The sequence below is a fragment of the Zootoca vivipara genome, chromosome 10, assembly GCF_965207765.1.
Source record: "Zootoca vivipara chromosome 10, rZooViv2.hap1.1, whole genome shotgun sequence".
Lineage (NCBI taxonomy): Eukaryota > Metazoa > Chordata > Lepidosauria > Squamata > Lacertidae > Zootoca > Zootoca vivipara.
The window spans coordinates 51,470,770-51,488,339 of record NC_142593.1 but is presented as its reverse complement, the minus strand read 5'-3'; the positions used below and the strand labels follow the sequence as shown (position 1 = coordinate 51,488,339).

Genomic DNA, 17,570 nt, shown 5'->3' with positions numbered 1-17,570 from the left:
TAATGCATAAAGGATAATTATAGGGAGAGATTGCAGCTTGGGAGAGAAAGGAAAGTATTGTTATTTATAGGTGTGCCCTAATGTACAAGTGTGGGAGATGAAGCAGGTTTTCTCTGTTATGAGCATTTTGAAGGTTTCTGTCTAGATGAGAACTTTTTGGATAGTATAGCTGTTCCTGTGCAATAGGATATGGTTAGGGCTGAGCACCTAGGTATAGTATTCTAAACTGGATAGTCCTGTATTTTAATGACTCTCTGCTCAATACCAATATCAATACCTATCTATCTACTAAAAGCTCAACCAGATTTCCTTTTATGCCACATTTCTAGGCACAAGTCTGTGCTTTCAAAGCCCCATATCCAAGCATTTTATTATCATTATTTTTGCCCCAGTGCTTTCCCTGTGAAAACCTCCTCTTTACCCCTGAGTCAGAGCAGACAGCAACCTGCAGAAAACCTCAGTTGCCATTTATTCTGATTCAGCATTAAAGAGTGCCATTTCCTGGGGAAAGTGGCAGGGAGGATAAAAATTGCTCAGAAACAGAGCTTTAAAATGCGAACCTGTTCCTAGAAAATGTGGGGCAAAAGGTAAGTGTGACAAGCCCTAAGGTATATCAGTATATCAGCATGGATTCATTGAGCAAATGTGTGTATTGAAATAATGAAATAATGAAAAAAAAATGTTATATAAGTTATACACATCACAGACAGTTAAGTTAGGAAGAAACAGTACGTTGTAAATTATGGGCAGACTATCCAACCCACTATTTCTTTAAGCCACATATAAGCCCATTTACTCCAAAACATGATGAGCCTTGCCAGAACCTTTTGAAGACAGTCAATGAGTGATGAGACTCTTAAACACAGATGATTCAAAACTAATGCTTCTTCAAAGAAACGCAAAATAAAACAATAAAGCCGCCTTGATTTCATCCATTGCAATATTCCGTAGCTGTTGTCTGACATGGCACCTTCCTCTCTCGGCTTCTGCCTCTTTTAATTAAAAAAACCACACCATTACTTCTGTTTCCTAGAGCTAATTTTTACAGACGATACACAAACAAACACATTTCTTAAAAGGTGCGTCCAGAATGTGACTCAGCAAAATTTGTGAAACCTGACAAAGCCTTGGAACCTGGGCTGGCAAATCTACAGCTGCTACTGGATTCTACCAAAAAAGCATTAAATAAAGTCGATGTGGGTTCCATGAAACTGGCAGAGCTGTTGAAAGTTGTAGATTTGCAGTTTAGTTTTGTGCTGATTGGCTTGGCTTGTGGCTTTAACCAGGCAGTGATCTCACTGTATTGGAAAAAATGTATTGTGTGTACACCAAACAATGTAAAAAAAACTCTCTCTCTCTCTCTCTCTCTCTCTCTCTCTCTCTCTCTCTCTCTCTCTCTCTCTCTCTCTCTCTCTCTCTCCCCCCCCCCCTTTCCAGCCTAATGACACCCTGCCTCTCATATTCTTGGGAGGCATTCTGCTTTATGATTTTTCCGCATGAGCAGCAGTTTAACCGAGCCATACCTTTGGGAGTACTGCTCCCAAAGAGCCACGAAATGAAAGCTCGCTTCCAGTTTTGCTCTGGGAGATCTATGTAGCCTCTCATGCTACTGTGTAGCAGGGGGTGGGCTTAGGAGACAACTGACCTTCTGCTGCCTGGGCTGTACCATCTCATCCCCCTTGTGTAAATGCAATCTTCAGCCCCAACAAATACAGCAGCACACAATTTATTCATGTATCATTAAGATAATTGATATTTATTAGTCCCCTGGTAATTTTCCGCTTTTTGTTTTTGGATGTTGGGGATAAATCACAGCTGCAACAGGCACAGAGCATGCATTTTGTGTCTATTATGTTGTCTTGATAAGGCTAGCCGGTGTTGTTCACCTTCCCAATGTGATTCATTGAGATTGATTGAAGCGCCGGGCTTGTCCTAGCCGTGGTGCAGTGTAATTAATGTCTCCTTATGCTAATATATGCGAATTTGGGAGTGTGCATTGGACTTGGGAGGAGGGAGAGAACAAATGAGGATTAAAGAGTTCACTCCAAAGTACAAATCACATTTTTGCCTCACTAAATTCCCCCACTACCCTGCAGAAGGAAAGAACCCATCAGAGGCACGACCAAAAGCAAAGATTGTGCCTGAATGGGACTCCATTTCTTTTAGGTTGTGCGACATCACAAGATTTGAATTGTGATGTGCTGCTATGTTGATGAAGTGCTGTGTTTGGGTATATTAAAAGAAAAAACCTGGATAACTAAGAGGATCAACACTCTGCAACTGGAGCTTAAGAGGGGGAAGCTTATTGATTTTTCTCTTGCTACCCTGCTCCCACGTTAACTTTTATCTCAGGTAAATTGTCTCTTGGATGTAAATGCTTCCATCCCAAACTAAACACTTCTTGACCCTTCTGACAGATGTGGGATCAAAGAAATGCTGGGAACCCACCCCCTCCTTTTAAATTCTCGTGGCCTTAAAGTGGCCTACAATAACCTAGCATCTTCCAGATGGTTTGGAGTACAAATCCCACCAGCACCACCCTACGTGGCCATGCTGATGGAGGATGACGGAAATTGTACACCAGAACATCTGTAGACACCAGATTGACAACGGCTGCCTTCACATCTTGAAGCTGCCATTCTTGCATTCATTCCTGCACTGCGTACTCTGGCGTACAAAGATCCTCTAAGTTCTTAGATAGGGATCTTTCCCAGTTCTGCTCCCTAAGACCCTTTAAACTCAGACACGGACACGGAGCAATGGATTCAAACTACAAGAAAGAAGATTCCACCTAAACATTAGGAAGAACTTCCTGACAGTAAGAGCTGTTTGGCAGTGGAATTTGCTACCAAGGAGTGTGGTGGAGTCTCCTTCTTTGGAGGTCTTTAAGCAGAGGCTTGACAGCCTTATGTCAAGAATGCTTTGATGGTGTTTCCTGCTTGGCAGGGGGTTGGACTGGATGGCCCTTGTGGTCTCTTCCAACTCTATGATTCTATGATCTCATAGGACCATAGGGGACCTCCTTATACTGAGCCAGACTGTTCATCCATCCAGCTTACTATTGGCAGCTGCTCTGCAGCATTTCAGGCAGGCTTCTCTCCCAGCCCTACCTAGAGATTCCAGGGGGTGGAATTCAAAGCAAATTCTTGGCCCTTCAAGGTTTTTGCTGTTAGCCTCTGTCTGTGGCACCGTATCTGTCGAGAGCCACATTGTCCTGTTTAGCATCACAGTAGTGAAGGCGCACATCATTGCCCCAGGCCATACCCAATACAACCTGTTTGATTGCACGACGTTTCTTAGTGGACAGATGGCAGCTGTAGCCTTATTGTCTCCTGTTGCGAAGCTCCTCTCAATGGGCACATGATCAAGGATTTGTTCTTCAATCATCCTGTCATGCCACCGTGTAACCATGAGAGGCAGGGTAGAGCATGATAAGAAAGGAAGATCCATGCAGGTCTATCTGGAAATGCATTTATCAGGCTGTATTGATCCTTGATAGCAGCCTCATGCATCCAAGATAACCATAGATTTCAGGTAACAAACCTGCATGTTTTGTTGTGCTTATTGATTGTCTGAATTGCCCCATGTTTTCACATTATCAGGACATGGGTACGTTAATTTGTTTAAATGTAACGAAGCTTCACAACTGGCTTTTGCCTAGCTAGCACTTGAGGCTGCTTTATACAAGGAGCATGGGTAGGATTGGAACCTAAATGTTTCCATGTGAGAGTTGCAGCAAATGTGAGATTGCTAATCCATGCACTGGGGTTCTGCATCCAGTCTAGGTGAATCTTGGAGGTTGGAGCAAATAGGACTGATCCCAGCCATTCCAGGATTTGTCTGGAGCAGGTTAAGGCTGCCCTGGATTGGATCTGACACACCTGGGGCAATCTGGAGCTGTCAAACAGGGAGGCGGTAGGTATTAAATATGCAGTCAGGGTGTTGGGAGGAGAGAAAGAAGCTATTCAAGAACCTATCTCTGCTCACCATCCAAATACATTTTTAAGCAGGATGATCCACTCAATATGAAATGCCCACATTATGAACTTCCTTATGTGTGGCATTTCAGGTTAATTTGAAGTTTTGCTAGTTCATATTTTTAAAGGGACAAATTGGAAGCTCAGGTAAAAATATATTTTTTAAAGGTTGGCAGCACAGTGCCAAAGACCTGTCACAACAGAAACTTCTTCAGTATTCAAAATAAGGGTGTGCTTTTCCTTTTTCTTACTGTACACAAATAACATATTTTTTAAAAGATTGAAGAAGCCCAACTGTGAAGCTCTGTTAAGAACTACAGGTTTTATTTTAAATCTAGAAAGTTTTGACAATAGGTATGGATGGCATGCCTACCTAGCGTACAAGAAGGTAAAGGTACATATTTGCTTCAAAAAATCATATACTCAGAAATTCATTGTTTAAAGTTTGGAATAAATATAAACAGTTATTAGAGCCACAAATCCCTTTATGGAACTCTCCATTAGAAGCCCATGCAGTTAAAAAACTTAATATGAATCCGAATTGGGCAACATATAGACAAATATTGGAAGAAGACCAAGGGAAGTTAAAATTAAAAACATTTGAAGAATTAAAACAATATGGGATGGATAATTTGCAATATATACAATTAAAAAATATGTTTAATGCAGACCAAAGAAAAGGTTTCGCTAAAGATCAATCACTATTTAGCACCATTATACAGTGGAACCTCAGTTTATGAACACCTCGGTTTATGAATTTTCAGTTTACGAGCGCCACAGACCCAACTGGAATGGATTAATACACTTTCCATTACGTTCAATGGGAAAGTTCACTTCAGTTTATGAACACTTCAGTTTATGAACAGACTTCCGGAACCAATTACACCCATGCTTCGGGTTAAGTACGCTTCAGGTTGAGTACTCCACGGACCCGCCTGGAACGGATTAATCCACTTTCCATTACTTTCAATGGGAAAGTTTGCTTCAGTTTATGAACGCTTCAGTTTAAGTACCCCGCGGACCGTCTGGAACAGATTAATCCACTTTCCATTACTTTCAATGGGAAAGTTCGCTTCATTTTATGAATGCTTCAGTTTATGAACAGACTTCCGGAACCAATTGTGGTCATAAACTGAGGTACCACTGTATTACAAAACAATAGGAAATTATTATTGAAAATTTACACTCTATTATCGGACTATGATTTGATGGATGAAGAGGTAAAAGAAACAATGGTCAAATGGGCACAAGACATCGGCCACACTATATATTTAGAACAATGGGAGAAACTCTAGCGCGAGGAGATTCACTTTACCACCTGTTACACGATAAAGGAAAATTTTGTTAAAATGTTTTACAGGTAGTATTTAACACCAGTCAAACTCGCCAAAATTTATAAATTAAAACCCAACCTTTGTTGGAAATGTAACAAGGAACCTGGAACGACAATTCATATTTGGTGGGGTTGCAAGGAAATAAAGAATTGGGGGGGGGGAGATAATACATGAGGAAATTAAGAAAATGTTTAAAATCCCCTTGATAAAAAAGCCCAAAGCTATCTGTTAGGGCTGGTGGGCAAAGACATACCACATACATCTTTTTGTATGCAACAACAGCTGCCAGGGTAGTGATTGCCACTAAATGGAAATTTCAGGACATACCAACAAAGAAATAGTGGTTTTGCAAATTAAGTGAGTATATAGAATTGGCAAAATTAACCTCAATTATAAGATACCAATCAAATCAAAAGTTAAGAATGGAGTGGAAGTATTTTGAAGATTATATGTCAAAATATTGTTTTAAAAACGACATGCTAATAGGCTTAGAATAAAAAATGTAAGCAATAACAAAACCAATAAAGAAAGAAGGAAAAATCAGAATTTAACAAAAATAATCTACTTTAGAATCCAAGGGGGGGGGGAAAGGTATTGTATAAAGAAATGAAGTGGAATTGCTGTGGAGGGAAGTAGAGGGTGGGTTTTTATAAGCATAGTTGTTGTAATTTAGGTATTATATTTTATGTTAGGGAATTATTGGTAATATATGTTAAGTTTCAATAAAGATCTTTGGGGAGGCGGGGAGAACAACTTAGATTACAGCAGCAGCACAGCAGAGGCAACCAAAAACCAAATGAAGAAGGTTGTGAACAGATTTTTTTTTAAAAAAAAGTGATCACAGCTAATTATTTTTTGGATTAAAAAAAATTGTAGATTGCAGCTTTCTTAATAAAGGGTTGTTGTTTTTTACATACTGAAGCATGTACACGGTGATGTTAATAAAGCCATCATTCATATTTTCTTTCCTTCTCAGATATAATAGACCAGAAACAAAATAGTCTCAAAAATAATAATCATGTGTGTTCTTAAGTCTCAGTACCATCAGTTAAAGCTATCCTTCATGAAAATTGTAAAAGAAAAGAAAAGCCCCCTTTTCCTTGACTTTATTGTGTCTTATCGACAAGAAAATGCACCCAACTGTACACAATACAGGGCTGTATTTTCTTTCCAGGGTTTATTTCTGGTGACATGTTCATACTGCTTGAGTATTGATCTCAAGGCTTATACTGTTGTCAATAAAAAAATGCAGTCTTATGTTGCAGAGTTGGGTATAGCCTGATGTCTCAATAACTTTTTGAAATGGGTAGTATGCCATTAAAACTTTGAACTATGCCATTTTCTTCAGTAAAGCAAACACACAGAGGCACAGACATATGTAAGCCCTTTTTAGCATTCGTGGAAAGTGTTAAGTAAACTCACAACAGGGAGGTGTTGTGAAGGATGGTTTTGCTAGCTCTGCTCCTTGTTGTTGCCCTCATTGAATCAGGGAACCTCATCAGAGAATCTCAGAGTTGGAAGGGATCCCAAGGGTCATCTAGTCCAACCCCCTGCAATGCAGGAATCTCAGGTAAAGCATCCATGACAACAACAACAACAACAACAACAACAACAACAACAACAATATATTATTATTTATACACCGCCCATCTGGCTGGGTTTCCCCAGCCACTCTGGGCGGCTTCCAACAGAATATTAAAATACAATAGTCTATTAAACATTAAAAACTTCCCTGAACAGGGCTGCCTTCAGATGTCTTCTAAACATCAAATAGTTGTTTATTTCCTTGACATCTGGTGGGAGGGCATTCCACAGGGCGGGTGCCACTTCTAAGAAGGCCCTCTGCCTGGTTCCCTGTAACTTGGCTTATCGCAGTGAGGGAACTGCCAGAAGGCCCTCAGAGCTGGACCTCAGTGTCCGGGCAGAACGATGGGGGTGGAGACGCTCCTTCAGGTATACTGGACCGAGGCCGCCCAACCTCTATCAAACAAATTAGTTGTTTTTAAAGGAGCATGTCCTCAACTGTACTTCCATTTCATCAGCTGTTCAGCTGATGGCACTTCTCGATAATTACAGATAACTTCTTAGAGCAGGCATCCCCAAACTTTGGCCCTCCAGATGTTTTGGACTACAATTCCCATCTTCCCCGACCACTGGTTCTGTTAGCTAGGGATCATGGGAGTTGTAGGCCAAAACATCTGGAGGGCCGCAGTTTGGGGATGCCTGTCTTAGAGCTTCATCCCACATTAGATTGTCTTCCACAGAGCCTTGATTCATATTTCTGAGCATGCTTTTGTCCGCTCCACAAGTCAGATCTAATGCGAATTTCATGAGTTCTAGTGCTGGGCTCTGACCACAAGAGGTTTTGAATACCTGATATTTTGTTGTATTTCTATATTCTAATGGAAGCCGCCCAGTGTGGCTGGGGCAACCTAGTCAGATGGGCAGGGAACAAACAAAAGATGATAACAATATTTGAACCTCAATTTGATCCTTTGTCAAACAGTCCACCTTATTCTGATGTGTTTCAGAAGTTGCCTGATTTCCCTTGAGATATGAAGATGCTTTGACATACGTGTGTGTAGAAGAGGCATAATTACCCCACCCACCTTATGTGAAATTAACCAAATTGATGAAATATTTTTTTAAATGATGATAACTGCTTTTTCATTTGAATGTTTATTATACAGTATTTATTATTTATCTGAAATTACGAATAACTATTAAAAATGCAAAAGTCATAGGAGAAAATCTTCAAACTACATGAATGAAGTTAGATAGTATTATTAAACAATAAATAAAAACCAATCTTGCTTCAGAAAAGAGGATGTACTTTTTTTGTTTTTACATTTTGATTGAAGTGGATTAAATCTGTAGGCATAAGAGGCCCTCCAGAATGGATTGAGCTTGCAAAATTACAGATAAACAGGTCCAAGGGATTTTGTGCCAGCCCCTGCTAAAGTTCTGTCTAGCTATCTGGAAACATTAATAACTTTTTTATTTGGGAGTGAAATTTGCAGGCATGTTCAATTCATCCCTTTGGAGGGGATAAATCCTGCTAAATTCCAGAATGATAGCTGCAGTGGTTTTCCTGTCAGCTTTCCCCTGGGAAGAGATCAGTTTAAAAGCTACTCTGCTGATCATCATGTACGAAAGGGAGGGGAAAAAGTCATTAGTGAAGAGGTACAAAGCCTGTTCGTTTCATCTGCAATCATCTACTCTACAGTGTCAGTGTAACCTACTGGTTAAGGAATCCTATTTCAAAAATTCTGGTCAATTATGAAACTCACTGTATGACCTTGGTGAAGTCCATGCCACTTATCCTAAACTACCATGGAGGTGCTGCAAAGATGAGAACTGTGAAAGAGAGGAAACTGGATGGAAGGACAGGGAATGCCCTGGGAATGCAATTCTATGCTGCATTGATAGCACCACACTTTGTGAATCCTGGGAAACAATGGGTGGTATTCATTTAGGTTTTACTGTGTAGAGCCATTGATATGGATGAACACAATTGAGTTTTCTACATTAATGGATGCTCACAATTTTCCTGGTGGGCGTCGGTTGTGGACTTTCAAAGATATAATGGCCTTAAGTTGTAGGAGGGTAGAGTTCAGCTGAACATTAGGAGATACCTTTTAAAAAGTTTGTTAGGGATGTTTTACCTCTGGGTTTCCTGTATCTGGGAGTGGGTTGAGCGAGGTGGCCTGCAAGACCCCCATCTAACTCCATAACTAGCTGCAGATAAAACAGTGTGAGGGTGGAAGGAGGGTGAGAGATGAATTAAGAACAGATAGGGCTGTACCAATGTGCTTGCAATTGTTGAGCCTACAGCAAATCTCAGGGATTTAGGGGCTGTCAGGCGGGGGGTTAACCTGTGTGCTCCCACCAAGCCCTGGCCAAAGGAGGAGATTACAGAGCACAATACCGCCAGAAAAGCTTCCAGAGCAAACTTGCTAAATGGTCTGAACAACCTGAACATTCTGCCATTTGTGGCTCTTATGTGCAATGGTCTGTCATTGCTGGGTTGAGCCGAGCTGGATCTGACACATTGTGTTATAGACTTAGATTTCATTACTGTACAAGGAATAGTGCATGCTCCTTTTCTAGCTTTCTTCCTTCACTGCTTTCTGCACCAACCATTTCTAGTTATTGAAGGTGGTCTTCCCTCCTCTCTGTCAAATGCATAGAAAACAAATGGGAAGTGTTTGTGTCACTTTCCCTCTACTATTCTGTGAGATTCACATCTATAATATTTTAAGTTGGGGATGTGGCTGTCAGGCTGGCAATAATGGTTTAGCCTTAAATAAAGGTAAAAGGACCCCTGGCCATTAGGTCCAGTCATGACTGACTCTGGGGTTTGGGCACTCATCTCGCATTATTGGCCGAGTACAGCTTCCAGGTCATGTGGTCAGCATGACTAAGCCGCTTCTGGCGAACCAGAGCAGCGCATGGAAACTCCGTTTACATTCCCACCAGAGTGGTACCTATTTATCTACTTGCACTTTGACGTGCTTTCGAACCGCTAGGTAGGCAGGAGCTGGGACCGAGCAACAGGAGCTCACCCCGTCATGGGGATTCGAACCGCCAACCTTCTGATAGGCAAGCCCTAGGCTCTGTAGTTTAACCCACACCATCACCCGTGTCCCAATTTTACCCGTGTCCCAAATCCGTTTACTCTTAATTAAGAATGGATAAACTACCTTCATGTCAATAATGAGAAATCCAGACAATGATTAATGGTGGGGAATCACTCCCCCCCCCAAAAAAAAGTTCTAAATTAATTATTATGCTGGTCACACTACATTAAATTGACCTAAAAGGTCATTTATTTTTAGTCCAGTTCCTGGACACAATTTGCTTCTTACATGGAGCAGAACGAAACATAGCCATTCATATGTATAATGTATGTAATGTTCTAGGGACTTTTGGGCAAGACCTTCCCAAATCTTGGGATGTGGTTGCTGGTGAGGGAGAAGCAGCCTATTCTCAGAGAGGCCAACAAGGAACTGAGGGAAACCAAAATGGAAAGATGAGCACATCCCTAGCTATCAGCCAAGCTCAAGCTTTCCCCTTCTGTATATCATATAATCAATTTTGCTCCTGCAATCACTGAGCAATAAGGCCTGGTGCCATTTCAAAAGAAAGGTAGTGTTTTGTGGCTGATCCAATTCTGACTTCACCTACCGAAAGGAGAGGAACAAATAAACTCATATACAGTGGTACCTCGGTTTATGAACACAATTGGTTCCGGAAGTCTGTTCATAAACTGAAGCGTTCATAAACTGAAGCGAACTTTCCCATTGAAAGTAATGGAAAGTGAATTAATCCGTTCCAGACGGTCCGCAGAGTAAGCGTTCATAAACTGAAGCAAATTTTCCCATTGAAAGTAATGGAAAGTGGATTAATCCGTTCCAGACGGGTCCACGGAGTACTTAAACTGAAGCGTTCATAAACTGAAGCATGGGTGTAATTGGTTCCGGAAGTCTGTTCATAAACTGAAGCGTTCATAAACTGAAGCAAACTTTCCCATTGAAAGTAATGGAAAATGAATTAATTCGTTCCAGATGGGTCCGCGGCGTTCATAAACCGAAAATTCATAAACCGAGGTGTTCATAAACCGAGGTTCCACTGTATTACGTAACTGAGGTGAAAATGGAGGTGCTTTAAATGAGGAAGGATCTAGAATGAAAGGGGAGGTGTGGCATTGAGAGGTCAACCTTCGGAAGACCTCTAGCAAACTAACCTGAATGCTTGAATCACACTGAGGATTGCTGTTGATGTTAGTTCAACAAACTGTTCCATATTGGACCATAGGGATAGTTGTTCAGTAGTCATCTGGTCCCAGTTATGCTTTCTTAACTTGAAGGAAGTCTTCATCTGGCAGCAATTTTCCAGGAGCATGTGACAAAGAGGGGAGTGGTGGTGTTTATTTGGCCTCCTGGCAGCAACATTGCTGTGGCCTAACAGGCGAGACAATGGGAGTATTGAGGTGGCAGGGAGGTGGGCATGGTTTGGGCATCCTGGTAAGCCCTACCATATGTCAACCTCCCCATCACTTTATCCCTTCTTCTCTACCAGTAAGCTGCAGTGATGGTGCCAACATCCCTCCCTGCAGTCCACACCTGTTCTTTCCTGTAAAAAGGAATTGCAGCCCAGTTTGAACGTTCTTCCTGCAGCTCCTAGGGTATGCATTCACACAGTTTCTGTGATATAACACCCTGTGACTCTTGCTTCTTCACCTTGGTTTCTCCGGGCACTGTATTTCAGAGGCGATTTCCCTTTCTTTCCCCTTCCCAAACTCTTTCACCAGTCACTCAAACTGTTAAGCATCGTGTACCAAAGCCATTTTCAGCTAACTGTAGCTTTTGGAGTGATTATGAATAGCTGGAATTGTGACTCAATGGCTGGGGTAATGGCACCAAAAATAGAGTTAATCTTTGTTTAACTCCTGCGACTTTATGTACTCGGCACACTGAAAACTGACAGAGCACCACTGTTTCAAAATACGAGGTTTGTTTTCCTGCAGTAATAGATCACTGGCATAAGGTCTTAAATGGTTTTGCTAAAGCAAATGGCATCTTCACTGGAGCATACAAAACATCCCTGATTATTCTATGGCTATTGTTTTTAAAGTGTCACTGAAAGTAGAGAATTATTTTTGGAAGTGTTGTGCCATTTGGAAGTTGGGCTATGAACGGGGTCAGGTATGAGTGCAATAAAAATTATGGAGGAAGAAGAATTTTGCACAGTCCACATTTTAAAGCAAACTGACCTATTTTGCACACCACAGACCAAAAACAATGCATACATATTCATTGGATTTTACATATTCCATTGGATTTTGCACCTTTTCAAAATCCCAGCTAAGCCCTCTAAATAAGAAATAAGTTGAGCAGAAGTTGTTGCGTCTCTGCTGTTGACTGAATCTGATGTTAACTGCTCATTTTTCTGTATGCTATCTTGGCTGGAGACTCGGGAGCTGTGGGGAGATTGGGTTGGCTGATTAAATTACCGTTCTCAACTCATAAAATGTACCATTTAAAACAGATTAATAGTATTATTTCACAATTGCTTTAGGGTAAAATACGTTTGGGACGCGGGAGAGATTTGCTTGTATTTAAGTTAATTCAGGCAGGTGGCGCTGTGGGTTAAACCACAGAGCCTCTTGGGCTTGCCGATCAGAAGGTCGGCGGTTTGAATCCCCGCGACGGGGTGAGCTCCCGTTGCTTGGTCCCAGCTCCTGCCAACCTAGCAGTTCAAAAGCACGCTGAAGTGCAAGTAGATAAATAGGTACCGCTCAGGAGGGAAGGTAAACGGCATTTCCATGCACTGCTCTGGTTCGCCAGAAGCGGCTTAGTCATGCTGGCCACATGACCCGTAAGCTGTACGCCAGATCCCTCGGCCAATAAAGCGAGATGAGCACCACAACCCCAGAGTCGTCAGCGACTGGACCTAATAGCCAGGGGTTCCTTTACCTTTACCTTTAAAATAAGTTTATAAATGCATGCATTGAGATAAAATATTTATAGAGGATTTTTCATACTTTTTTTAAAAAAAAATGTATTCTGATTTAACAGCATAATGGAATGGACTTTTGAATGAAACCATCCGAAACTGACACAAGCTGTCCATCCTTAGTAAAGGCAGAGAACTGTCCCAAATGTCTTGGACTATAATTCCCATCATCCCTAGCCTATGTGGCCAACATAGCTGCCAAGTTATCCTTTTTTTAAAGGGATTTTCCCTTATGCTGAATAGGCTTCCTCGCGAGAAAAGGGAAAACTTGGCAACTATGGTGGCCAATGTAGTCAGGCATGCTGGGAGTTGTAGTCAAAAACATCTGGAGACTTAGAAAAGGCCGCGTAACACAAATCTGTATTTCTCACCAACAGTACACTTGATGAGAAGTTGCCACCAACCCTAGCAGCCACATGAAAATCCTCTTAGTATGTGTAGACATCATGTTTCTTAGATGTACATCTCATAGTATAAAGTGTAAGTTACGAGGTGTACACCAAAAAAAAGGAAATGATTACAGCAGCCTTTGCCAACCTGGTGCCTTCCATATATTTTGGGCCAGGGCTGACGTGGGATGATTTTGACATTCCCCATCATCCCTGGTCCAAAATAAATGGAGGCACCAGGCTGGTGAAGGCTGTTCTACACACACTAAGAAGACATGGATCTGACTGCTGAAAGGCTGTCTGTCAGTCCTGCCCATAACCTTGGTTGTGGACTGAGTGGGATGAATGGAATCAATTCATAAGTTGGGTGACTCAGTCTATTCCCCCACCTATTTGATCCTGTTTCCATGTTGATACGTGACTTGAGAAGGGAAAAAAAACCTCACAGAAATTTAAATAAGTATTTAAATAGCATTTTCAAAATATTTCTCTCAAAACATGCATTTATATAATTTATTTTGATAGGGTTTTGAGCTGGCATGCTCAGAAAGTGACGAAGCTTACAGATAACTTAAGTTCTGGCCCATACTTTAATCAAGGTTTTGCAGATTAGGACAGGCTGAACGGGGATTCGCAGAGATAAAATACTTGAAACATCCTTACCAGTTCATGTCTGCGGCTGAATGGAAACTGATACCTTCAAAGTTTCTAGCTAGGTGCTAGTACAACCTGCCTGCAACAGTCATCATGTCTAATCTTTTCACTTGGAAACCTTTGATAAGTTTCTGAGAAATCCAATGGTCCCCAAGTGCACAGTTTGAAACCTTTGTAATAGAGGTTAGTGATATGAAAACTCATACAGCCCTTTTTTAGTGTCTTCCTTGTATTTCAGTTTTTACGGGAAGCTGTTGCACTGGGTTTTATGAAATTGCAAAGAACAGCAGGCAGTGAGATGTGTACTGTACTTTGGTGTTCCACCCAAGTGGCTTGGTGGCATTCAGAATTTGCTTTCTCTTCCCTAGGAATTTGTTCATTTGAGAGAGCTCTATCGAATAACAGCGGTCCTCTTGGGAGTAAAATTCATCTCGGTGCAGAGGGTTGGCGCAGATGTAATAAACCACTTACAGTAAATCCCAGCTAAGCCCTCTAAATAAGAAATAAGTTGAGCAGAAGTTGTTGCGCCTCTGCTGTTGACTGAATCTGATGTTAACTGCTCATTTTTCTGTATGCTATCTTGGCTGGAGACTTGGGGGCTGTGGGGAGATTGGGTTGGCTGCTTAAATTACAAACTGGTCTCTCTTTATTTGGTTTGCATAGGTTGATAAGGTATTAATATATCCTTGCAGAAATTTTGCTCAGAAAGATAGGCTTTTCTAAAATAGAATTTGTAGAATTGCCACCAGTTTTCTGGCAAAACAAAATTCAAGGCAGATTGACAAGGTGAAGCGAGGGATGATTTTGATTTTCTTGGAAGGGCCACAAAACCATAAGTTGTGTCTGACTTTTTCCTGAAGCAAGATTCAAGGTGGATTTGCATGCTCTTAACACAGGCAAAATGTCAGTGGGAATTTCAACCATAGTTAAAGGAATTTATACATTAGCATCATTTCTTCAAAGGCAATCTCAATGTTCCCCAGACCAAAAAGTTGCTTTCTGAGGATTGTAGTGAACTAACTGGGCTATTCTTCACCATTTATCCCAACAGGCACACAAGTTAAGGGATTTACAACATTGCGGTTCCTGATTGAGCCTTCGGATGCTGTCACCATGCGAGGAAGTAACGTGTTGCTCAACTGCACGGCAGAATCGGATCAAGGGATTCCTGTCATCAAATGGAAAAAGGATGGAGTCTTTTTAAACTTGGCAGTGGATGAGAGAAGGCAGCAGTTTCCCAATGGATCTCTTTTGATACAAAACATAGTCCATTCCAGACACCATAAACCTGATGAGGGCCTTTATCAATGTGAAGCATCATTAGAAGGTATTGGAGCTATCATCAGTCGGACAGCCAAAATCTCTGTAGCAGGTAAGAGATCACCTTTCTTTCTTTCTAACTCTACATGGATTAAGACTTGTTTTGTTTGTGCATTTTGGATTAATGCTTTTCCTAATCCTTGCCAGGACAGAAGCACATAGTGGACCTTAATCTGGGGCAGGCAGGAATTCAGACTGTGCACCAACAATCAGTTGTGGCCAAAAGAGAGAACTGCAGGGAGATGAGACAAATATAATCAATGATACCTCTATACAACAACAGGTCAAAGGAAATGAAGAGCCACAATAAAAAACTTCCATTTCTGGCTTGCTCTCTGGTGTGCAGACTTGGGGGACTGAACTTCTCCTGCTGGCTACGGAGTACCCCTTTCCCCTTGCCTCATCTTGCGCCTCTCCCAACCGAAGAGCTGAGTTTGACATTCACAAATATCAGTGTAAATGTGGAGTAAGGTATAGCCTAGAATTGAAGTATGTGGTGTGAGGTTGCTGTAGAATCAAATCACCAGTTCCTAGGGATGCATCTGGTGCAGAATGCGGCCACCAGACTTCTAACTGGTGTGGACAGGCTTATGCTCATCACAGCAATTTTAAAAATAATTTCAATGGCTGTCTGTTCATTTTATGGATCCAGTGCTGAGTGCTGTTGCCTACCATTGGGGCCCTAAATGGCTTAGGACCCAAATATTAGAAGTAACACTACTTCTCATTTCAGTGTACCAGTGAACTCTTCTAGAGTACCACAATGATGGAAATCTTGTTGCGTGCAATCAACTTTTAATTTTAAATAACTATCAGGACAAAAGGGGAAACTTTTATCATTCCTTTTTTTAAAAAAAAAAAAAGTGGTATGTCTCCTCCACAGAAATGAAGTTAGACATGACATTACTGCCACAGTAATTTATTTCTGACAAGCTACTATTCATGCTTAAATATGTCTAATCAACCCTTTGTTGCTGTGTGATATTTGAAGCATGTTTATTATCTTCAAAAACAAGAAGCAGTCTTTGAAGCTAGAAATTAACTGCTTTCCAGATTAATTCAGGGTCAGAAAAAAACAAAATACCAAACTTCTGCAGAATGTGAAATGTACTTTTTTAGCACCTCTCCCCCCCCCCCCCCGCCCACTTAGCTTTTCTAGAGTGACAGGAATTCATTAGAGAACTTACTGCATTCAGCAGCATTAGTTTCTGCCGCTCATTTTTGGGTGAAGTGTCTCTTAAACAGAGCTGACGCAAATTGGCCACTTCTGAAATCACAAGATGATTTAGGGAGTTTAACAAATACTTGAATTCAGATTCATGACCCTTGTGAAGGTTGCCAAATCCAAGACTTTGCTACATTCGGAGGTTAAAAAGTATCCCACCATTTGTACTTGGTAATATGCTGTCTTGTACAGTATTTTAGAAGTGTCTTCTGTTCACACCAGCCTTGATCTATATTAGCTTAACCAATCAATAGAACCTTGAACAGAACCTCCCATATAATGAATGAAGACTGTGGGGAAGAAATCTTGATGTGAATCAAGATTTGCAGGGGAGCCTCGCCCCACTGCTGGTTTGGGGTACTAAGTGAAAGTTTTTTAATCCCTCCCCTGCAAGAGTCTCTCTTTCTCTCCCTCCTCTCTCTATATTCCTAGAAAAATGAAGCCAAGTTGCATAATTTCCCCACAATCAGTGGAGACGGCCCTCAGCCAGCCTCTACCTACAAATTTCTTCCTTGCAACCAGTCCAGGGTGTTGTGGTTTTGCCTGTCAGCTTCCTTCTCCTTTGTCTCAGTGTTGCCCTTACAGAACTCTCAGCAGCCTTAACAAACTACAGTTCCCATAATTCTTTGGGGGAAGCTACTGCTGTTTGAAGTGGTATGATGCTGCTTAAATGCTGGGGCCTAATGCTCATCTAGGTAGTTTAGGGAGTTTAACAAACTGAAGGATGTCGTCCTCTTTCTATGCTCCTCCCGATGGCAACATGTAGATGGGGACAGATATATCCCTGTTTTAAGTTGTTTACATACTGTCTTCTCTTGTATATTATTTACTACAAATCTTGATAACTAAGCTCTTTAGTGACAAAACGTTGGATTACTGGAACAATGTCCAAGCAATGAACCACTGGTATATCTAGTGCTTTTTTTCTGGGGGGACACATGGGTATGCATACCCCTAAACATTTTGTGAATCTTTGTACTTTTGTCCATTTACTGTATTTATTTCCCCTGATTTGAACTATAAAATGGTGATTTCCTTGAGTCAAAATGAGAGTACCCCTGAACATTTTTAAAGAAAAAAAAAGCACTGGGTATATGAACATTTTTTAAAGAAAAAAAGCACACTGGGTGGGGCTGTGGTTTAAACCACAGAG

The 17,570-nt window shown here is 41.2% G+C and overlaps 1 protein-coding gene across 1 annotated transcript in view; it reads left to right on the top strand.

Annotated features, from left to right (window-relative positions):
* The window catches only part of DCC (DCC netrin 1 receptor), an 876,197-nt gene that overhangs the window by 328,737 nt on the left and 529,890 nt on the right, over positions 1-17,570 (top strand). Inside the window, exon 2 of the mRNA XM_060280362.2 lies at positions 14,924-15,244. Coding sequence (XP_060136345.2) covers positions 14,924-15,244 — 321 coding nt within the window. The remainder of the gene's footprint in view (positions 1-14,923; positions 15,245-17,570) is intronic.